Source organism: Myotis lucifugus, unplaced genomic scaffold (assembly GCF_000147115.1).
Source record: "Myotis lucifugus unplaced genomic scaffold, Myoluc2.0 scaffold_61, whole genome shotgun sequence".
Classification (NCBI taxonomy): Eukaryota; Metazoa; Chordata; class Mammalia; order Chiroptera; family Vespertilionidae; genus Myotis; species Myotis lucifugus.
The window spans coordinates 3,742,714-3,766,402 of record NW_005871109.1 but is presented as its reverse complement, the minus strand read 5'-3'; the positions used below and the strand labels follow the sequence as shown (position 1 = coordinate 3,766,402).

Sequence of the window (23,689 nt, the reverse complement as noted above, 5' to 3'; positions counted from 1 at the left end):
TATGTGTTCTCCGATGGTCTTAGGCGACCCCTGTGAAAGGGTCGTTCGATCCCCAAAGGGGCCGCGACCCACAGGTTGAGAACCGCTGCTCTAGGTTGATTGCAGCCTGCTGGCTGCACTGTTTATGAAACAGCTGTGAGGACAGGTGGATCATAATCCCTGAGTAGCTAAGGCTCAGCAGTGGCCCAAGGATCGTGTGTCAACCATGTAATCCTGCTCTGTCCGCACAGGAGCTATTATGTGGGCTCAGGGAGGCACAACCTCACGAATGGACATGAGAAGGTGACTCAGGCCCAAATGAGGGCCAGAGCCAGCCTCCCGGTAAACAACTGACCCTTCCTTTCTGGGCTCTTCTCTCCAGGATGTCAACAGCACCACAGAAATAGCCATTTTGCTCACGGTTATTTCCCTGACCCACGCCACTTATCTAAGCCACCGGGAGGCCGTGTGTCTGTTCCGAGCCTTCCCACCCAGGACTGTCTTTCTACAGGGCAGATGGAGAGTGGAGCTTTGCGTCCTGATTCTGCTGTAATCCACCCTGGTGGCCTTTAGAGGACTGCTCTGTGGGTCACTGGAGGCAGCCCCACCTTCCCAGTGGGAGCGGCAGCTGCTGGTAGCAGGGGGCTGAGTCCAGCCAGGCCTCTGGAGGCTTCTCAGAGCTGGAGGCCCGAGTAGGAGCCATGAGTGGCAGTAAGGAGAGGGTGGGGAGGTGGGGCTCAGGTGGGTGGGGTGGGACATACTTCCTGTGTGTGTGTGTGTGTGTGTGTGTGTGTGTGTGTACGTGCGCACAGTCACACTCTGGTAGAGCTTGTCAGGCTGCCCAGTCACCTGTGATACACAGGTTCCTTGGCGCAAGAAAGGAAGGGCTGGAATTAGATCTGCCAGCTTTTCATCTCAGCTTGCTCCTGCTTGTTTCCCCTCTGTCTGAGTCTGTCCTTTCCTGGGAAAGGTTGGAGCAGTTCATAGACCTGCCCTTTTTCAGAGGAGGAGGTTCAGGGAGGAGCTCGCCTTAGCAACTGGGCTCAGAGCTCCCCTGCCAGTCCTGGGGTGCCCTCAGTAGGTTGTTTTGACGGGGCCCTCCTAGGGGAGGCAGCAAAGGTGATGGTGTTGCAGGGCACTGCTCAGCTGTCAGGAGGAGTCTGGGTGTTAGAGGGAGGCTGTGCTTCCCTTCTGTGGTGCGTCAGGAAGGCTGGTCCGTGGCTTGAGTTTCTTGCTCTGGAGAGGGCTGTGAACAGGGCCAGGGCACTGCAGTCAGGGTATAGCAGCCGTGGATGATGGGCATGACATGAGCCCATTAGGACTCTTGGAAATTTTCCACTTCCATTTCATATTCACGGGAGAATTTCCAGCTCTCGCTCAAGGCTGCTCACAGATATGCAAAGCAGAGCCCTCCCACCCCAGCAGCTGCAGATAGGAGCCAGCAGCTGCTGCGCTGACACTGACTCAGCTCAGCCTCCTGCCCAGCCCAGCCTGCAGCCCCGGCCTGAGTGTGTGGCCTGTGTGGCATCCTCAGGAGCAGCCATGGAGACTCCAGTGCCAGGATCAGGTCTGTGTCGTGGGTTCTGACGGTGGGAGTCTGGCGAGAGCAGGAAACAGCTTCATTTGTTTACCTACGGGGCGCGGTGCCTCCTTTCTGGAGGGACTGTGGTGCCATGAACAGTTCCTGTTTGTTGAAATTGGTGGCATTTTACAGCTTTCTAACCCCGGCCACTTCTCCAGACTCATGGCGGGGTGTCGTATGTAAGGGTGAGATAAGCTGTATCACGAGCCAGTGCCGGTGAATCCAGCGAAGCCTCCCATGCCTGCTGGCTGTGGCTGACAGAAAGTTGAAAGCCAGCTTTGAACAAGCAGCTGGAGCTGAAGCTCTGCTTGGCACCTGCAGAGCGGGCTTTCCTCCCCATGTGGCCCGTGTGTAGGCCTGAGAACACAGACGAGCCACGGGGGGGGGGGGGGCTGGCAGGTGGGGACTGTCTGCCAAGGATGCCCAGAAGACAGCAAGGATATAGGAGGCGCTTGAGGCCCACTGCAGGAGATTAATATGGGTTGGGCAGGGGGGAAGGAGGGGTGTCTGTGGGGACATGGTACTCTGTGATCCTTGAGTCTTTGATGTGCCTTGTGAATCTAGGTGGAGAGGCTGTGGGGTGTAGCATCTCCCTACTACTTGACTATAGGACCTGTTCTCCCAGCAATAGGTATGGGCATCTTAAGGGACCTGGTTTGAAAAAGGCTGATTTAAGCTAAAGAAAGAGGGGGATCTTTTGTAGAAAGATGCATCCTGAAAAATACACTTTGTTGGCTTGAGCAAGCTAAAGATGCTTCATGGAAAAGCATGGCAGGATCGGGCATCAGAGCCCTCAGGCACAAAGGACCCCCCAGATGCCCATTCCCGAGGGGGCCTGGGGTGTGTGGCTGGTGTGTGTTTGTGGGGTTAGGCGTAGGGGATGGGAAGGTGGTGGTGGGCAGCTTCTGTCCAGGGTGAGCGCTCATGCAGAGATGGGTCTCAGTGGTGCGATTCCTTTTGGGCTGGCCTCCCTGGGGTGTGTTCGGTGGGGGAGGACCCTAACCGTCAAAACCTGCAATGTTACCGTTTGTTTTTCTATTTTTCTCTCTTTTTTATAAACTCTTCAGTCTCCATTTCCTTTGTCTCCTTTGTGTTTGTTAAAATGACGGTATAACAGCGTTAATGATCAGAATCAGACATTGCCTCTCCCACAGGCAGGCCTGCCATCGGCCATCTGAGTGCATGTCTCTCTTACAGCCCTTGTCCACCAGGGGCTGGCTACATGTTCAGATCTTTGCAACCAAGCCTGGGTGTCGTTTTATGTATTTATTTTCTTCCCTACTTACTGTTATTTTGTAAGACATTTTTATGTGGCTGTATTGTCCTCTTAACATTGTATGCGGGAAACGTATTTATACGTTTTACGTTGACTGTAAGAAGTAGAGCCACCTGTTAGCGCGATAAAAACTACCCGCAAACAATGTATTAATTACAATTTTGGTTGCTTAACAATTTTTTCAAGTGAGTCTGCTCTAATGCAGACATTTTAAAGCTGCGCACGCAAACCTCATGTGTATTTTCCTTCCTTCAGATTCTTTCCTTGTAAGTCGTTTCTAGGGGGTGTTAAGTGGTGTGGGTGTTTCTTGGCTTTGGCTGCTCCTTGCCTGGGGCCTATAGGATGTCTCCCTCTGAGATGTGAGGTTTTGAAACGTCCGCCCCTGACCTGTGGCGTTAGACGGGGGAGGTGAAGGTCCAGATTTGTTCTGACCTAACAGCTCCTTCTGGATCTGGTTCCCTGTCTCTCTTCATTTCTCTCCCCTGTCACCTTCTCCCAGCCTCTGCTCTGATGGTGTCCAGCTTCCCCTTCTCTCTGCTGTAGGACATGGTGATCTCTAGACAGCTATGTTCTTCCTCTTTGCAGGCCAGGCCTTTGCTGTTGCCCTGATCTCTGCCACCACAGACTAGCAGTGGTGTGTTGGGGTTCCTCTGTCCTAACCAGCTCCCTCCCACTCAACCCCCTAACCGTGAGAGGGGCCCAGGAAAGGCAGGGTCCTGGTGTGGAGGGAAGGAGGAAATTGGTTTCGCAGTTAGGGGGCCCACAGATGTTCTTTACTGCCCGTTACTAGCGTGCTTGTCTCCTTCCTGTCTGTGTCATGAATGAGACCCACGTGCTGCAGAGAAGACCTGGCAGCAAGCCTCCAGGGCAGTGGAAACCTCTCTGGTACCTAGAATTAAGGCACTCAGAGCTGAGGAGGCCTTGGGGACCGCTTAGTCTAGTCCCTTTTTCTCACAGCTAAGAAAATGGGCAGATGCGGAGAATGTCTGTCCCAAGGTTGCTCAGTGAGTCCCTCCTCCCCGCATTTGCTTCCTCTCCCTGCCAGACACCAGCTGGGCACCGTCTCACCTTCATCCTCATCTGTTGGGCTGACAAAGCCACTTCTCTCTTTAAACCTTCCCTAAAGAAACCATGGAGATAGATGGACAGGAAGCTCTTCTTCCAGAGCCACTCCCGGTGAGGTGGCTGTTAAAAGGATGCAGTATTCACCCATTCTCTAAGTGTGATGCTGCGTGTCCACCTGACACCCAGATGGACAAAGAGAAGCGGCACAGCGTCGCAGGTTAAGAGTACACATGGAACCAGGTGCTGGGTTCAAATCCCTGAGCAGAGGCTCAGAGAGGAACAGGACAGGGGAGCCACGGCTGAGAACGGCATACGTCTCTGCTCACTGGCCAATGAGCTCTCTGTGCCTTCATGGTGTCATCTGTAAAATGGCAATAATAGGATTAACAGACGTAATAAATATAAAGGCAGAATGCACTTAAAAAGTGCTATCTAAGTGTTAGAAAAAAACAAAACAGAAAGGCAGAGAAACAGAAAAGAAAGGCACTAACCCGGTGATGTAGGCCAGCCACTGCTGGTAAGAAACCGGTGTGCGGGGAGTGGATAGGGCACGCCTCTTACAGGAGTTGACTTTTCAGCTGGGCTGCGAAAGATAAAGAGTATTCCCATCTCCAAACCTTTACAATAGTCCCCCCCTTATCCACAGTTTTACCTCCTGTGATTTTACTTACTCACGGTGATCTGTGGTATGGAAATATTAAATAGAAAATTCCAGAAATAAACAATTCATATATTTTAAATGGCATGCCACTCTGAGCAGCGTGATGAAATCTCGTGTGGGCCTGCTCTGTCTTTCCCGTGATGTGAGTCATCCCTTTGTCCGGCGTCCCCACGCTGTAGATGCTTCCCACCGTTAGTCACTTAGCTGTCTCCGTCATCAGATCGACTGTGTCACAGTGCTTGTGTTCAAGGAACCCTTATTTTACTTAATAATGGCCCCAAAGCTATTCACATAATTTTTATTCACATAACTTTCATTACAGTATATTGCTATAATTTTTCTATGTTTCTATTTCTATTTTCAATATTAGTTATTGTTGTTAATCTCCCACTGTGCCTAATTCATAAATTAAACTTAATCATAGGTACACATGTATAAAAAAGTCATAGTATATTGCCCAGCTGTGTGGCTCAGTGGTTGAGCATCGACTTAGGAACCAGGAAGTCATAGTTCTATTCCCAGGCAGAGCATATGCCCGGGTTTTGGGCTCCATCCCAGTAGGGGGCATACAGGAGGCAGCCTATCAATGATTCTCTCTCATCATTGATGTTTCTATCTCCCTCTCCCTTCCTCTCTGAAATCAATAAAAATATATTTTTAAAAAATCATAGTATATATAGGGTTCAGTATTATCTGGGGTTTCAGGCTTCCACTGGGGGTCTTGCAACATATTCCCCATAAATATGGGGGGTGGGGGACTCCTGTATTGTATTTGTTGTGTCTTATTAGAAGTTCCAGAGGACTTGGAAGACTGGAACCGTGATTGAAAATTCTTTCTTTTCAGCGAATGGCCTTGTTTCATGTGAAGAGGAATGCAGCCCGGGATTCCCCAGGGCTCATCTGTCTTCCTGTGGGACCTTAAGATAATCATCAAACCCTTTGGGCTTTGGGCTTCCCCTCTGTGCAGTGGGAATGAGGTTTGGTCACTGTTGCACCTGGAATGGCCTCCTCAGTCTGCGGGAGGAGGGTGCTGACTTCTCCCTTCTCCCCGACGGAAACAGAGCTGGGAAAGGCAGGGCTGCAGGTGTGCTTGGGATCCTGAGTTCAGGCCAATGGGAGCATACTTAGCGACAGTCTGTTCTTTGACTTCCGGACACTTGCTTTCTCATGGAATGCAACTGGCCCTGCACTCTTCACATCCAGCTACTTGTTGAGCTAGTTCTAGACATTGGCATGCTGGGTTTTGTCAGGGGAAATCCTGAGTAGGCAGCTGACCCCAAGGACTGGGGGCCTGGCCCTTATTTCAGTACCTTCTCCTCCCCACACGGTGACTCCGACCACCCAGTAATTCGTGAAGGTTAATGCTTGTTCTTTCTCTCTTAGCCGAGATGCCGCGCCAGTTCCCCAAGCTGAACATCTCTGAGGTGGACGAGCAAGTCCGGCTCCTGGCCGAGAAGGTGTTCGCTAAAGTGCTCCGAGAAGAGGACAGCAAAGATGCCCTGTCCCTCTTCACCGTCCCCGAGGACTGCCCCATCGGCCAGAAGGAGGCCAAGGAGAGGGAGCTGCAGAAGGAGCTGGCGGAGCAGGAGTCGGTGGAGACCGTGAAAAGGTTTGTCCCCACGACTCAGCTGTTGTGTGCAGACCCAGGCTGCCTGTGGACGCTCGTCTCGAGTTGAGGTGGCTCATGGGAGCTGGCCTGGCCCTGGGAGCTGAGCTTACTTCTTAGCCAAAACCACTTGACCATCACTGAGTTCATGCAGGACATTTCGGTGTGTCTGTTTAGTTGAAAAGATAAAAAAAACCGCTCTCTCTTTGCTGTTGTTTTAATAATGAACCAAGTACATAAATACACACTATTTCCAAATGAAATTGCTATTTTCTTTTTGTAAATTTTAGGATTTCTTGGGAAATACCAATTTTACTTCTTTTCATCACTTGACAAGTACTTTGCATTATTAATTAACTCAGCTCACTATTTACCGGGTCCTATGCCATGCAATGGGGATGTAATAAAGAACAGGATAGATGTAGTCCCTCCCCTGTAGAGTTTACAGTGGTCTAGGCAATAATTAAGTAAATTATTTAAAAAATTAAACAAATTAATTAAAAAATGACAAATTATGTGCAGTGTTAGTCAGGTGTAATCAGAAAAACAGAAACCACGTGAGTACTGGAAATAGGATTTCATGCAGGGAGTTGGTTACAGAGGTGGTAGAGAACTGAGAACACAAGCAGCGGGGAGGGGGCCACCCAGAGATTGGACACAGTAGGAAGCAGCTACCACCGTCAGCTGGAGAGTCAGTGGAAAGAGGTGGCGTTGCTGGAGCCCAGGGTGGAGAAGCTGGGACTGCGGTGGCCTTTCCCGTGGACACTGGAGCCAAGGAGGAAAGGCAGCAGCTGCAGAGATGCCTCCCAAGGCAGAGATAGACACAGGAGATACCTGGCTTTAATCCTTATGGCACCTTCCAGTTTTCTCCCGTGGTTGCCATTGGCCAAACCTAGCCAGAAGGCAGCTGACGCATAGGGGAACACAGGGGAGGGTGAGGAGTGAATCTGAGGACAAACAGGTCCAGGCCCAGGCCAGGGGCTCTGAAGGAGATGAAGAGGAGTTGAGAGAGAGAAAGAAAAGGTGTGTGTGCATGGGTGGGGTGGGGGCGGGGGATAGTCCTTTTTCAGAAGGGGTCGTTAGGGAAGGTTTCTTGGAGGAGATGACATTATAGCTGTAAAGGATGTAAAGGGTGTAAAGGACCCAGCTATGTGCAGAGCTGGTGAGAGCGTACAAAGGCCCTCTATCTTCAAGGCCCATGTGGGGTAGAGGTGTGGTTAAAGGGGTAAGCAAGCGCCAGGACAGGCATCAGATCAGACTGGCCTTGTGCTCCCCGATAAGAAGTTTGGATCTTGGTCCAAGTGCAGTGGGGAGCCCTCACCCTCTCACAGTTTATCTCACCTGGGAGGGCAGAATTAAAGAGTAAAAACTTTTGATGAAGTGTCCAGTGGGGCTCTGGCTGGATGCCTGCCTGGCCAGCGTACTGCAGACTTCAATAGCTAACGTAATGGAACTGGGGTCTCTTCTGCAATCAGGTTCTTCCTAAGGCACCTCCTTATTTTGAAAGGTAAGTCCTTTCCTTTCTTGGTAGAGTAGAAGTTCAGTCTTCCCTTAACTTTTTTTGGAAAGAAGTAAAATGTCGAGTATTGGTACAAAGGCAAGAACAGAGCTTCACCACCCAGAAAATAAATGCTCTCCCTCCTCAGAGGGGCTGTGAGCCCGTAAAGTGAAGGGGTTGTTGTTGCCATCGGCCAACTCTGAGTGCCAGCCTTGTATTGGGAGAGGAGGGGTGGCCCCAGGCTCAGCGGCATGGTCATCCCTGGTGGGCAAAGAAGGGCATGACTGTAGAGACCCTTGTCCCACCGCCCTGGCTTCTCAAATGGAGACTTCATGGGCTGGCTGGTCTGTAGGACCTACTTTGTCTTTTGAATAAGCCTTTAAATCTTTTTTTTTATTATTAAATTTTTATTGTTCAGATTACATTTGTTCCTCTCCCCCCCCCCATAACTCCCCTCCTTCCAGTTCCCGCCCCACCCTCCGCCCTCACTCCCCACCCACTGTCCTCATCCATAGGTGCACGATTTTTGTCCAGTCTCTTCCCGAATCTCACATTCCCCTTTCCCCCCCAAGAATAGTCTGTCCATTCCCTTTCTATGTCCCTGATTCATTATAATCACCAGTTCATTCTGTACATCAGATTCTTTATTCACTTGATTCTTAGATTCACTTGTTGATAGATGCTTGTTTGTTGTTCACAATTTGTATCTTTACCTTTTTCTTCTTCCTCTTCTTAAAGGATACCTTTCAGCATTTCGTATAATACTGGTTTAGTGGTGATGAACTCCTTTAGCTTTTCCTTGTCTGTGAAGCTCTTTATCTGACCTTCAATTCTGAATGATAGCTTTGCTGGATAAAGTAATCTTGGTTGTAGGTTCTTGGTATTCAGCACTTTGAATATTTCTTGCCATTCCCTTCTGGCCTGCAAAGTTTCTGTTGAGAAATCAGCTGACAGTCGTATGGGTATTCCCTTGTAGGTAATTGAGTCTCTTTCTCTTGCTGCTTTTAAGATTCTCTCTTTGTCTTTTGCTCTTGGCATTTTAATTATGATGTGTCTTGGTGTGGTCCTCTTTGGATTCCTTTTGTTTGGGGTCCTCTGCGCTTCTTGGACCTGTAAGTCCATTTCTTTCACCAGGTGGGGGAAGTTTTCTGCCATTATTTCTTGAAATAGGTTTTCAAAATCTTGCTGTCTCTCATCTTCTGGCACCCCAATAAGTCTGATATTATTCCACTTGAAACTGTCCCAGAGGCTCCTTACACTATCTTCACACTTTCGGATTCTTTTTTCATTTTGCTTTTCCAGTTGGGTGTTTTTTGTCAAATCTTTGGTTTGATTCTTGTGCTCCTCTGGTCTGCTATTGGGTATACTATTCTTTATTTCAGTCCGTGTATGCTTACTTTCTAATTTCTTTATCGTAGCATCGAGGGTCTCATTAGTTTTCGTGAGGCTCTCCACAAGTTTTTTGCAAGCCCTCAAAATTGCAATTCTTAGCTCCATATCCTCCATTTCTGTCATGTTTTTTTGTCTTCGCATCTTTTATGCTTTCTTAAGCCTTTAAATCTTTAGTAAAGAGGGGTCCTGGCATTTTTTCATTACCAGGAATAAGAGGTCTCTGACTCCAGTTTCCATTACAGAGAGACACTGGGCCAGATGTCTGTAAAAAGAGATTGTTTCCTATCACTGCCTTTTTCCTCCAAGTCCCAATGGTGCTCTGTGATTCCAGAAATCCTTCTGCAAATTCCTCTCCAGAAATGTTGTTCTGTCCCTATGTCCTAGGTTGTGGTGGTCATGGTGTGCCTCCCTTTAGACTGGAAGCTCCTTGTATCTGGCTCCCACTGCACCCCAGGATCCAGCCCAGGACTCGGCCTGTGTTGGTGAGCAGTGGGTGTGCAGCAGAGGAAAGAGGTCCTGTTTCCCCTGTTTCACCACAGATGCTGCGTCGGGGTGGCCACAGCTCCCAGGACCACTGTGTTCTGCCACTCACCAGTGTGCTCTGTGACCCCGGGGCAAATTAAGAAACCTCTCTGTGCCCTGTTTCTTCCTCATCTATAAAATGAGGGTGGTAATAGTAGTCGCTTTCATGAGGTGTCCTGAGGAATGAGGGGGTTAACATCTGTAAAAGGCTCAGGACAGGGCCCGGGTCACAGTAAACCCCATGCATGTGTTCCCTATCCAACTTCCTGCTGCTGAGATGGAGACGGGCCGCAATAGCAGCTGCTTCTTGCCGTGGGTGAAGTGCTGGGCTGCCCAGTTTACCGTCCTTCTGTAATCCCCGCATCTTAGTAAGTGGATATTCTTATGACCTCGATTTTGCGGATTAGGAAACTAAGGCTCAGAGAAGTTAATTTGCACAAGGACACGTAGCAAGTAAGTGACAGAGCAGGGACTAAAACTCACATCTTTTGCTGTGGAAACAAAGAAAATGGTTTGGAATAAGCATAGTCAAATGTACATACCTATATCATAGTGAAATATGTAAAAAGTTTGTCAAGAAATAAACACTTTTATTATGGTGTTGGCAATATATGGGAATTTTAAAACATTAAAAAAATCAGCAATCAATGAAAGACATTTAAAAAGGAGCTTTAAAAACAACAGCGCGTATCTTTTGAATGCAGAACCCCACACTTTGCCCACGAGGCTCTCCCACTGTTAGGGGTGGGGTGGGGTCCTTGTCTCCGTCGTAGGCACTGGAGCGACATGGGTGTGGCCCCCCAATATATAATTGGCGGCTTCTGAATGAGATGGAGAGAAACTGGGCCGAAGCTCTACTCTACCCACTGGCTTTTTTTCTGCCAATGACAGCCTGGTCCCTGGACTACCTGGCTGATGTCTCAGTGTCCTCTGGGGCTGTGCCCCCCCCCCCGATTTTGTCTTTCTGTTTCACTGCTCAGCAGCGGTACCGTTATGCAAATGTTCATGTGTGACCAGTTTAGTGGAGGAACCCTCTCCCCGGCCTCCTCTTCATCTCCAGCTCCTCCCTGACGTTCTGAGCATACACGGTGACAGGGAGCTTTCCTACAAGGAGCCCCCCGGCCTCCAAGTTCACAGTCAGTGGATTTGTTTCAAATTGTGACATGAGATGGGGCTTCCAGTTTGGGAAAAGCCCTCCCTCGCCCTGGCTCCTCTGATAAGCCTGGATATTCCTGGTGCTTGGAGAAGGCTTTTTAAATTTTTTATTTTTACAACCATTTTCTTTTTCTCTTGTATTAAAAAAAAAAAGGGTTCTTCTAAGTCTACTGTAAAAGCATAAGATAGAACCAGGAAGTAAAACAGCTTCTTACAAAAAAGAAAAACTTGGTCTGTGAATAAGAAAGATGAGCGCCTAGAACGCAGTGGCTTGCTGTGTAGGATTCCAGTGGCTGTAAGAACTGAACTGGGCCCAGACGGCTCCCTTCCAGCATTGGGGGCTGAGTCCAGAAAGCCAGTGCCCCAGGCTGCTGGGAGAAGCAGGAGGCCAGCAGGGATGGCTTGCTGCAGGGCCCCGCCTCCTTAGGAAGATGGCATTGTCCAGGTCTCCACTGGGAGGGGGATTGGAGGGACGGCTCACGGTGAGAGGGAGGGGTGGGCAATCTATGGAATCAAAGTCAGGAGGCAAAGACAAGAAGACAGGTAAAGCCCCTTGGTGCCCAGAAGCTATCTTTTGTTCACTTTGAATCTCTTCATATTACCTAGCCCGAGTTCACCTAACAAGTACATAGTTGAAACTTAGCCAACATTGACAACACGAAAAATTTCTGAGCAACCAAAATGCACATTAGTGCTCTCTGGCCTCTCCTATTTCTTCTTTTTAAATAACTTTATTGGGATGTAATCCATATAACACACTATCCACCCATTTAAGATATATAATTCAGTGTTTTTTATTACATTTGCAGAGTTGTGCAACCATCACCACCAGTTAGGGCTGGAATATTTTTTTTAAATATATTTTATTAATTATTTTACAGAGAGGAAGGGAGAGAGATAGAGAATTAGAAACATCGATGAGAGAGAAACATCAATCAGCTGCCTCCTGCACGCTCCCCACTGGGGATGTGCCCGCAACCAAGGTACATGCCCTTGACCGGAATCGAACCTGGGACCCTTGAGTCTGCAGGCCGACGCTCTATCCGCTGAGCCAAACTGGTCAGGGCATGGGCTGGAATATTTTTATCATCCCCAAAAGAAACCTATACCTTTTAACTATCATCCTCCCAATATTCCCATCCCATCTCCTATTTATTATTACGTTGCACAGATTCTAATAAGCTGGTGATCTTGTTTCTTATCCTGTGACAATTTTTTAAAAATTTATTGCTGACACTATTACAGATGTCCCTCATTTCACCCCCCACCCCTTTACCCACCTCTGCCCAGCTCCTGTCCCCACTCCCTCTGACCATCACCACGCTGCATACATGTTCTTTGGCTAATCTCTTCACCTTCTTTCATCCCGCCTGTCCCACCCATCTCCCTCTGACATCTGCCAGTCTGTTCCATGTATCCATGCCTCTGGTTCTATTTTGTTCATTAGAGTCCACATTGAAGTGAGATCATATGGTATCAAATTTAAGGAAGCAAATTGGAAGTGAGAGAAGAACTTCTAGAGACAGGGTCGCAGAAGGGATGTGTGGTGATTATGAGCCCAGGCTTTGGATCCAGTCCACTGGGTTCAAATGACAGCCCTGTCTTTTCTCAGGTCTGGCCTTGGGCGCGTCTTCTAACTGCAGGAGAACCATTTTCAATCTGTGCAGTGAGTGTAATTAAAGGACCCATCTTGTGAGAATTAAATGAGCTAATACGCATGACTGCTTAGCACAGTGCTGGGAACATTATTAGCATTCCTGTTTTTATTATTGTTAGTATTAGACAGGCAACAGTGAGGGAGGAAACGGAACAATTGTGAAAAGCAGATGAAGAATTTGACGCACTGCAGTCTCAGAGCAAAACGCCTTGACGATGGTGACTGGATCGTACAATGATGACCCTGAGTCACCGAGAGAACTTTAGATTATGTGCAGCACGCTCTGACTAAGACTCAGGATTATGATTTTCATTGTAAAAAGCCACACCAAAGTTGGTATTTTTAAAAATTAGGGGACAGACGTGATCTGAAAAATGTAGCTCTCCAAAACAGCAACTTCCTCAAGAATGTACTGAGTAAAGCAGGTAAATAGATAGTTGTTATGAATTGTGGATAGCCCAGATAAAGTGCTGTTACATCATTTTATTTTATGAAACTTCTTCAATCTGGGGGAGGTAACTTGTTCATTCATGGCCATTGACAAAGGAACTTCATTTGAAACAGCCAATTCATCTGCTTTTTCAAGTTGAGAATGGAGCATTTAAAACTTAATTTAAAAGGTAGTAAAGCTTGTACTTCATTTTGACCTCCGGGATCTTTATGGAGAAGGGCAGCTGGGAAGGCCTGGGGAAGGGGAGCTAGGGAGGAGGCGGGTGAATGGAGACCGGCCCTTGGTCAGGAGGGAGGGAAGGAGAGGAGACAGCCATAGGTGAGGGTTCTCTATCAGAAGGAAGTGATGCAGGGAGCCTTCTCTGACCTGCTGCTCCGCTGCACCTGCCCCCAGTCTGGATCAGGTGTCTCCTCTGGGACCCCAACAACCAAGGCTTTCTCACACACCAACCACGTTGTCTGATGACAATGAGGACAGTCTGTTGAACTGTCCAACCATCAGTGCCATTACCGGTCAGGCCCTGGAGTCAGGGTTAAATTTCATCAATCCATCTACCCCCAGGGCCTGGCACACCGTAGATTATTCAATAGAGAGGGGTCCCCTTGTGGCCCCTGATTCATTGTACATAATTGAGAGCCTTTGGGGAAAGGTTTGCTCTGGTCCCGCTCCCTGCCTGGCAGTCCTCTGGGCAGACTACACAGGGCGGTGGGCTGCAAAGGCCCCTGGGAAGATGCCAGCTGTTCTCTAGAAGAGCAAGAGCGGCCCTGCTTCTTACCTTGGGCTTAGCACATAAATCAAATGTTATGACCGAAGACTCTGGGATGTCTGGTTCCCAGGAGCTGAAGAGGGCTAGGGAGTGGGGCAGGGGAAGAGTTAGGACACCATGAATGGCAGAGGCAGCCAAGTACCCTAGAGCATGCTGGTGCGGGCATCAGAGCAATGGAGAAAGGCCCGTTCACCCATCTTGTGTTGACAAAGCTGGTCAGGCAAGAAGGTCCCTGTGGCCCAGGAGGACGAAGCTGCTTCCTGGCCTGTGGGCTCTGTGGCCTGGCCTAGAGCTGGTGTCCTCATAGCCCCACACCCCACCAGAGTTTTGGCAGGAGTGTGTGTCTGCCAGGGGGACATGTGGGCAGGGAAGGAGGGGGTGTGCCCAGCTGTGGCAGAGTGAGCTGGCTTCCTCTGGTGCCCCAGGGGTGGCACGAGGTGCAGCAGGTGCGCCTGTGGACAGACAGATCTTGGCCCATCAAAAGGAAGTGCTTTCTAACAAATGGAGTGGACCGTGTTTTGTTCACCTTGTGTTTATGTGCCTAACACTGGCCTGGCCCAGAGTAGGTGCTTGGCAGATGGTTTTTTGAATACGATCGAATGCTGATGTGTCATTCAGAAATGTAGTGAGCTCTCTGTCACTGGAGATATTCAAGCAAAAGCTGCCGCTGTGAGAGGGTTGGAGTATATCATCTTTAAAGTCCTTTCCAGCCAGGAGACCCCCATGGTTCTAAAATTCAGATAACAGTTATGGTAAGCTTTTATTGTTGTGACACATATGGGGAGCTTCAGGTGGTCTTGAGAGGGAAAGAAGGATGTGTGTGTGTGCACACACACACTCACACACGCGCACACACACAGCTGCTGCTCTCATTTTTGTTGGCTGAGCCTCGGTTGTATAGAATGGACACTAGATATGGGCTTATGATGTCCCTCCCTAATCTCCAGACCCTTTGAATATCATGAGACATCACTCCTGTGATTATGCTGTGGTATGTGGCACAGTGGACCTGGGGACGTTACCAGGTGGGCATCACCTAATCACAGGCTGGTCGTAGAGCGGGGAGTCAGAGATTCGGAGCACTGGAACCAAGGTCATGTGGCTTTGAAGATGGAGGGTGTCTGTGTGCAAGAAAGCGACACCTGCCCAGGAGCCAGCAAGGAACTAGGGGCCTCAAGCTGTGGTCCATGGGACTGGAATCTGCCAATACCCTAAGTGAGCTTGGGAGTGGATTTTCTCCCAGAGTCTCCACATAGGAGCTCAGTGTGACCATCATCTTGATTTTGCCCTTCGATACCCTGAGCATTGAGCCCAGTCACGCCCGCCCAGACTTCTCAGCTGCAGACGTGTGTTGTGTGTTGTTGAAGCCATCTGGCTGTGGCAACTTGTCATGCAGCAAGAGAACATGAACACAGGGCCCTCCCCATGGACTCCATTGAGCTTTCCCAGTTATCTGAGACACAGACTTAGTGGTTAGCTCTGGTTACTCCAAGCCCTTTCCTAAGGTGAGTGGGCCCCGAGGAGGAGTTGACTCATCTGGTGGTAAACCTTGTGTCTGCAAAGTCTGAGCTCCAGCCTGTGGATGTTCACATGTGACATCTGGGTCTCACCTGAAGACCAGGGCTGGAGCCATAATGGACGTCTCCAAGAAGGAGAATTCTTTGGACACTAGCATGTGGACACTGGCTTCCTCAATGGGCAGAAGGATGTGGACATTTCTAGGACAAGCCTGGTGGGGTGTTGGCTTAGCCAGCCTCCCAGCTTTCTGATCGTGGGGTGCTTTTTTTAACTGTTCTTACCTTACACGTCACCTTGCTTCTCCTTGGCGGGACCAGCCATCAGGCGGCACAGGCTGAAGCATGTGTGGCACTTGGCTTAGAGATTAACAACAGTGACCTGGCAGGCTTGTGAGTGACACAGAAGCCAGTCTCATGGGGCTCGAGGGAGCCTGTCAGAATGTGAGAGGGAGCCCAAAGCATGGCTCTTCCTCTAATTGCGAATGTCCAAACAATGCGAAAGTGAGAACCTCATTACTCAGGGTGATGATGGACTGACATGAGCTGGCATCGTCCTTGGCTCAGCTCTGTGTGATGAATGGATGGCAGGCCGGGGAGGCCTGGGCCGAGGCTCCTGGCGTTCGTTCAGGCTGAGTTTCCCAAACAACGCAGTGCACCTGTTGTGCAGGGCCAGGGGCTGGGCAAAGATGGTCTCTGGGAAAGTGGTCGCCTCCACTTTCCAGGTGTAAACAGCCTCGTCCCCAAAGAGGTGATGAGGACCAGCGAGCCATGGCAAGTGGTGGGTGTATAAACAAGGGAAGGAACTGTGGTTCCTGAAAAATCACCAGTGGGTCTGTGAGGAGATCTGGCCAAGAGCCAGGAGGAAGTCAGCTGCTTCCTGTGAGCCAGGAGACTCTTATAGAGATTAACCGATTTCTCCACACCCTATAGGTGTCACTGGTGCCTAGAGAAGAGGAGGGGCTCTGTGGACTCCGGTGGGTCATGGTTGTCACCCAGTCCTTTGCTGGTGGCTGTAGGCTCTGACACCACGGGGTGGCAATGCTAGGGGGTTGGGCTCCACTGGAGGCAGAGAGAGACAAGAGAGAGCGGAGTGTTCAGGGCCTCACCTCACTGCTGTTAATTCCCTTCCTGGGATCCCAAGACTTGGGATGTTGTCATTGGAAACATTACTATTTAGTTAATGAGGAAGGTGAGTGTTCACAAATCAGCATTGCAAGTAGGCATGAGATGTAGCATTTAAAAAATATGTTTTTATTGACTTCAGAGAGTGAGAGTGAGATAGAAACATTAATGATGAGAGAGAATCATTGATCGGCTGCCTCCTGCATGCCCCACACTGGGGATTGAGCCTACAACCCTGGCATGACTTCCTGGTTCATAGGTTGATGCTCAGCCACTGAGCCACGTTGGGTGGGTGAGCGAGATGTAGCATTTTTAACTGACCTTGTTGTGCCCACTTCTCCAAGAGTTTGTAAAGTCATCTATTGGTGCCAAGGTGACAGGTCCAGAGGGACCTGAAATTGATGCTGATTAATCAGTTTTCCATAATAGACTCAGGTCTGTGCCTGCCGGGCAGAAGCAGCTAGGAAGGCTCATGGCAGCCTCGAGGAAGGAGCAGCCGGGGTAATGGGGTGGAGCAGGTACCAGGGAGGGAGGAGGCCCAGGGCTAGCTGCCACCTTGCCTTGTGACTTTGAGTAAGCCCTTTCCCATCTCTGGGTCCCTGACTTTTATGAAACAATGAGGTGTGACTGGTTCCTGGTCTTGATGTCTTCTGGCGCCAATGCTCCAAATTTCCAACTCTGGGAAATAGTGTCACTTCTTCTTTTTTTTTTAAAATATATTTTATTGATTTTTTACAGAGAAGAAGGGAGAGGGATAGAGAGTCAGAAACGTCGATGAGATTGATCAGCTGCCTCCTGCACGCCCCCCAGTGGGGATGTGCCCACAACCAAGATACATGCCCTTGACCGGAATCAAACCTGGGACCCTTCAGTCTGCAGGCCGACGCTCTATCCACTGAGCCAAACCGGTTCGGCAATAGTGTCACTTCTCTCCGTGACCCTGCTCATAGTCCTTCCTGAGACTGTCAGACGCTGGGACTTAGACTTTGGGTTGTCTGAAGACAGCATGCTGGTTGACTTGGCATTGTCCTCTTCTGTCCTCGGGGTTAGACCCCTGCAGGATGGTCTGTCCTCCTCTTAACAGAGTAAACAGCCCATGACCGTTCTTAGTGACCACAGCGATGGGTGTCTGGATGGCTGTTTTGTATCTTACGCAGGTGTGTTTAAGAGGAAAACACAACTAATTAGATCTTAACAATAAGACCAACATCAGTGACTAATCAGAGCAAAATTCTCCTGCCACGGGTATAACAAGACTCTTTATCACTTGCCCCAATTAGCTACTGACACTTCCCCCTTTTCCCTGTGCTTGGCTTTTAGAAAGAAAAGTTTCAAGATGATTCGGTCCCAATCCCTGTCTCTGCAAATGCCAACGCAGCCAGATTGGAAGGGCCCCCCGACAACCACTCCAGCCATGTCTCCTGCAACACCTGTGCTCCCTGGAGCCACTTGCCAGCTCGCACCAGCACCTTTTGCCATGCCCGAGTACCAGCGGGTAACCATCAGCGGAGATTACTGTGCCGGGGTAAGGTGTCTCCCACTCGCCCTACTCTCCCTCTCCCTGGGATCCCCTGGGGGCTGTGTGAGGGTGGTATGTGCCTTGTGCAGAGGCCAGAGCCCGTTGGGCCATTGGGTTATGCCCAGCCCTGAAGCCTGGCCCAGTCTGTAGGTGTCTGGCAGTGGGCAGGAGGTATAGGAATTAGAAAAGGAGGGTCCTGGCTGAGGTTGTGGGGTATGGGTGTCTAGGGTGCTGTCCATTCCTGTGCGGAGGGCCTGGGCTGTGAGCTGGCATGCTGTGCCCATGGCCTATCAGTTCCCTGTGTTTTCTGCCCTGAAGCCCATTGAGGAAGGTGCCCCTTTAGTGTTCCCAGATACTGAATGGATTCAAAGTCCTGTTGTTGACTGGTTTGCTGATTCGGCTCCTCAGCATCCTTAGATATAGGTTAGCCCTCCAGCCAGGAAGAGAGGGTGCTGATGAGGAAGTGAATGAGCTGATGTACACACCAAGTCAGTTAACTCAGTCACTGAAAATGTGCTAATTTCACCTGGTAGGAGGATGCATTTTTATTGCTTACTCAGAAAGAGAAATATCACTAAAGTTAGTGCTGGGGTTAAGTTTGGTTCTATCTCCCTGGCCCTCAACCTACTACTTGTGCCTCAGTTGACCGTGTTATTCTCTTTCTCTTTCCTTTTTCACGGTAGTTTTAGAATATATACTATACCAGAGAAAGCAAAGTGGCTTACGACTCTTCTTACACATTTCCCCCTAGCCATAACAACATGTATTATTTTGGGGGCAATAGAGAATCCTTGCATATGGTACAAAATATTTTTAAAAACCCCAAAATTATATAGTTCTCCAGCACCCAGTTCCCTTTCTCAGAGGCAGCCCTTGGCTTGATTTCTTGTGTGTTCTCACATACCTGGCCTGTGTACCTGCAATTAATTATATACACATGGTTCGTTTATTTGTACACAAACAGTAGTTTACTATACACATGATATAACTGAGCCTAGCTTTTTTTCACTTAACAGTACCTCTTGGAGATAATGCCATATCATTAAAGAACTTCCTTGTTCTTTTTTTAAAAAATTATTTTAAAGTTGCTACCAGCAACAGTGCAAACATACCAAACACCTGCAAATTGTCATTTTATTTTTTTAAAGTACATTTTTGTTGATTTCAGAGAGGAAAGGAGAGGGAGAGAAAGATAGAAACATCCATGATGAGAGAGAATCATTGATCAGCTGCCTCCTGCACACCCCCTACTGGGGATCGAGCCCGCAACCCAGGCATGTGCCCTTGGCTGCATCTGTGATGATTTATTTCTTCAAACCTATAAGAGATCTGAAACCATGATGAAAAAAATATTAAAATTGTTAGCTCTGGGTGTCTGCCAGTGCTTGTTTGTATGTTTAAAATGTTTCAAAACTAAAGTGATTTTTTCATTAAAGCAGAGGAGGACACTTTCAGGCCTCAGCCCTCCCACGCTCCTCTCACCTGCATCTTGTCCGCCCTTTGCTGTGTCACATATCCGCTGTTATGACAGTTTAGCTGCTCGTCTCCCGAGCGCATTCAGATTCTGCCCCACACATCCTTCCCAAACTGACTAAGACGGATGAGGTGGGAGTTTATCTCATTCGTCTTTGAACACGAGGCAGCTCTGGGAATGCAGAACATCCCTGGGCTTTGGGAATCAGTCAGATCAGGCTCTGCAGTTTGATGTTGTGACTTCCTGGCGTGTGATTTATCCTCGCTGGGCCTCGGTTCCCCCATTTGTAAAACAGGTTGCAGTGAGGACCCAATGAAATCTATGGAGAGGGTCTAGCACACGAGATTGGTCCCTAAATGCTTGTGGCTGGGTGAATTTGGGTGAATTTGGGTGAGAGCTTGGGGGCGGCAAAGCAGCAGAGTGAGCAGGCAGACGTTTTTAGTATTACCGCCAAAGGACCCATCAGCTGAGAGCGAAGATGCTCACCCTCACGAGGGACACGGTCCAGGCTTTGCCTCTGTGTGCTGGGTGCAGCCGCAGGCTTGTGCTTTAATCAGCAGCACTGGAGGCTGGCTGGGGGTGTGCAGGCGGAGTAGCTGCCTCCCTACCTAACTCTCCTCCTGTGTGGGTCCACCAGACTGTCCCAGGTCAGGGATTTGCTAGGACTCCGAGGGCTCAGCACATAGCTGTACTCTGACTAGGATTTATTACAGCGAAAGGAGACAGAGCAAAACCAGCCCAGGGGACAGGTCCCCGGGGCAGAGTCTAGGGGAGGTCGTCTCCCAGCGGAGTCACCGCAGCACACTTAATTCAGAGGGTGGCAACACGTGTGAAGTGTCATCTATCATGGAAGCTCATGAGAGACTCAGCGCCCAAGGCTTTTATTGAGGCTGGTCTCACACCTGCATCGCACAGCCCCACATTCCAGACTCCCAGAAGGAAATCAGGTGTTCAGCATAACCCGGTTTGTGCCAGCAGCGTAGGCACAATGAGCCACTCTTACAAGGCAGGGAATGGTGGGAATGCTCCCGAAACCCGGTTCCCAGCTGCCAGCAAGGGCCAGCCTTGCAGCAGGTCTTGCTAAGGACAGCAGTCTCAGGCCGGCTACATGAACTCTTCCTGCACACCTTCCTCTGCAGATCACCGTGGAGGACTACGAGCAGGCCGCCAAGAGCCTGGCCAAGGCCCTGATGATCCGGGAGAAATATGCCCGGCTTGCCTATCACCGTTTCCCACGGACCACAGCCCAGTACTTGGGTCATTCCCGGGTGGATACAGCATCTCCGGGGGAGGGCCTCCCAGGTACGGTGCTGTGGCTGCAGTGGGGTTCCAAGTGGACATGGTCTAAGAGTTGGTCAGGACTTTTCCTAGCTGGATCTGTTTCCCCCGGATGGTGTTGTAAGGGCAGGGTGCTGGCTTTCACCCCCCACAGAACTGAGCTGTGGAAGTTAGGAGAGAGATGAAAGTCTGGACCTTGGGAGTTTTCCAGGGAGACAGGCAGTCATGTGGGGTATTTTAAAAAACATGATCAGACATTAAATGCCAAATTAGTGTGTGTGAGTGTGTGTGTGTGTGTGGGTGGGGGGTAGGTTATAGGAGGCATGTTCTGGGATAGGGGAGGTAGGCTCGGGGGTCAAACCTACCTGTAGTCTGATCTAAGCTCTGCCACTTTCTTGGGCAAAGATTTCTACAAAGCTCAGTTTCTCAGTCTGTAAAATGGGAACACTAATAGTATCTGTCACCTGGGCCTGCTGAGAGGATTACATGAAGGAATGAATGTGAAGCAGTGAGTGCAGTCCTGGTACCCAGTGAGTGTTCAGTAAATGGAAGCTGGTTTATGCTGTGGGTTTAGGAGATTGGCGAGGGCAGGATCATTTCTGGTGGGCTCTGTTCGGCCGGGGAAGGACCCAGGAGCCGTAGAGACTGTGAGATGAATGAGCACCACAGGAAACCTCGATATTGAAAGTTGGTGGTGGTGGGGGGGGGGGGGGGGAGGCGGGATCCAATAAGGGCCTGATGGTCTGTGCCAGTGCCCATGACCCAGGCTGCCCCCTGGGTGTAATTGGTGCCATTTCTGGCCTCCTTGAAGCTCTGAGACCTGGACTTTGAGTATCTGTTACCACCAGGGGCCCTGGGTAAATCTCAGCCCTTCGCACCCATTTCCCTGTTTGTCTGAGGGAAGTTGATCCCACCTGCCCCATTTTTGGCAAAGGCCGGCAGGAATGACTGTCAAATGTGTACTTTCTACAAAGCAGGGCGCCCAGGGGTCCTGGCATGAGTGTGGTGGGTGGGGGCTGTGGCTTCACCCAGGCCTTCGTACTGCTGGCATCTCAGAGGCCACTGGCACGTCTCAGGGACTCTGAGCAGAGCAGTAGCCCCCAGTTCCACTGCTGTGAAGCATAACCTGTTCCTTGGCCAGAGACAGAGCTTAGCAAGAGTCAGGAAAAGTCATTATGAGAGTAATGCCCAGTAATTTACATGTCGGCATTGCTATTTACAAAGCATGTTCCTATACCCACTTTTGCAGCCCTCACAATGGGCTGTGAAGGCAGGGTGTGTCATCCTCAGATGAGCAGACAGTATCAGAGGTAAAGTGGTTTGCTCAGCGTCTCATAGCTGGGCAATAGCCAGGAGTAGCTTCCTGCCCACCGTGGGCTAACTCAACCCATAGCGGTTGGCATTCCTTGCTCTGTGGGAGACCAGCCTTATTCTGTGCTCCTCTGGGGGTGGGGGGCGCCTTAGCCCCTCGGCTGCCCTGGGCCCAGGAAGCCGTGGGAGGACAGGGATAGTTGTGCCCGCGGGGCAGTCCCAGGTGCTGTCTTATTAGGAGAGGACACAGCTGCCCTTTTCAGTGCACCTGGTGGCGCTGAAGTGCCCAGGAGGCTTCAGCTCGTTTCAGTTAAATTTTAAAAACTTGCCAGCCACGTTCCAGGGATTATTCTAGGAAATGGGGATGCAGAAACAAACCAGACAAACATGTACCACCCAGGATAACTAAGTGAACTTATTTTACATAGTCATAGGTGCTAAGGAAACAGTCAAGCGGGGAAGGGTGTGTGAGATGCCAGGGTGGGTGGGGTGGGGGTGGGGTAGTGGTTTTTGTATGGGATGACCAGAACAAGCCTCACCAAGAATGTGCCTTTGGAGCCCACGTGAGCTCATGAGGTCAAGGGCACTTTGCCATCGCTCAATCCTGTTTTGCAGAATTCCACCCTCCCCCACTGCCCCAGGAAGACCCTTACTGTACAGATGATGCTCCCCCCAACCTGGGCTACCTGGTCCGCATGCAGGGGGGCATCCTCTTCGTGTATGACGACGAGAAGATGCTGGAATGCCAGGAGCCCCACAGCCTGCCCTACCCCGACCTGGAGACCTACACGGTGGACATGAGCCACATCCTGGCCCTCATCACTGATGGCCCCACGTAAGCCAGCTGCCCCCCAGTCTGCCTCTCCTTGCGTGGGTGCTATTCTGTAGGGAGGGGGCTGGGAAAAGCCATCTAGGTCACCCCTGTGCTCTGGGTTTTCTCACACTTAAACCACCCCAGAAAGAGAGTGGTTTCCCCTCTACCCGGTGCCCTGTGGGTTTCTGTAACAGCTCTCCATCACAGGCTGGTGTATTAGAGTTGGTATTTCCTGTCCTGCATGCGTAGGTGTGGAGCTCCTGTTTGCTGGTGGCCACCTGTGCACCTTAGAATGGCTATCACTCTTCTCCCCAGGCATGATGACTGCCTTGCGCAGTCATCAGCTCAGGGCATTCCTTAGATGGTGGAGGAGTGGTCAAGGCTGTTGCTTCAGGTGTTGGGTTTTCTGTGTTTCTGGAGGGGAGAGTGCAGGGAGCCTGGGAACCCTGTGCCACGACCCCCATGATGCTTGTGGGCTTGGCCCTTGTTAACCTGGCAGGCAGTTGTCTTCTTGACTTTGGCCCCTCACTTCTTGGTGAGCACTTAAGCTGATCAGCAATGGCAGTGCAGCACGACTGGACCCTGGGTGGCTGTGCTGGGTGTGCCCGGGGAGGGAGAGGGTACTGGTCACTACTGAGGAACTTGGTTCTTGCCCTGCCTTTTGGGTTTTACTGGGAATGAGTGTGAGGCCAGTCTCCAAGGGAGGAGAGTGGGCCCGAGGGGGATGGGCAGGTGGGTCTTGCTCCTCTCTGATCTGAGGGCAGATAAGACCTGGAAGAGGGGAGGGACAGTTCCTGGGAAGCTCACCTCAGCCAAAGGGAGGAGCTTTGAGGGAAAGCCTTGGGAAGGAGGGAAAGAGGTGAGGGTGTGTGCTCAGTGGCTGTCCTGTCTGGGAGGCTGTTAAGGTGAATCCTACTGGGGAGAGGGACTGCGTGAGGTTGTTACAGAGACCAAGAAATACCAAGCACGCTTCCTAGAGAAGGGGGGGGGCACCCCGTTATAACACTAGTGGGACTCCGGGAATATTCAAATCAGAGTGAGAAA

At 50.1% G+C, this 23,689-nt stretch overlaps 1 protein-coding gene across 12 annotated transcripts in view; it reads left to right on the top strand.

Annotated features, from left to right (window-relative positions):
- AMPD3 (adenosine monophosphate deaminase 3) overlaps positions 1-23,689 on the top strand; it is a 48,182-nt gene that overhangs the window by 6,712 nt on the left and 17,781 nt on the right. For 3 of the 12 annotated variants that reach the window (XM_006089628.3, XM_006089631.3, XM_006089627.3), the window contains exons 2-5: positions 5,947-6,172; positions 17,570-17,774; positions 20,382-20,544; positions 22,447-22,666. In XM_006089628.3, coding sequence (XP_006089690.1) covers positions 5,952-6,172; positions 17,570-17,774; positions 20,382-20,544; positions 22,447-22,666 — 809 coding nt within the window. In that variant the 5' untranslated portion in view covers positions 5,947-5,951. Of the gene's footprint in view, positions 1-491; positions 691-1,288; positions 1,547-5,946; positions 6,173-17,569; positions 17,775-20,381; positions 20,545-22,446; positions 22,667-23,689 lie in introns of those variants that run through there. The other 9 variants (XR_002829501.1, XR_002829500.1, XM_014456609.2 and 6 more) reach the window with 8 other exon arrangements.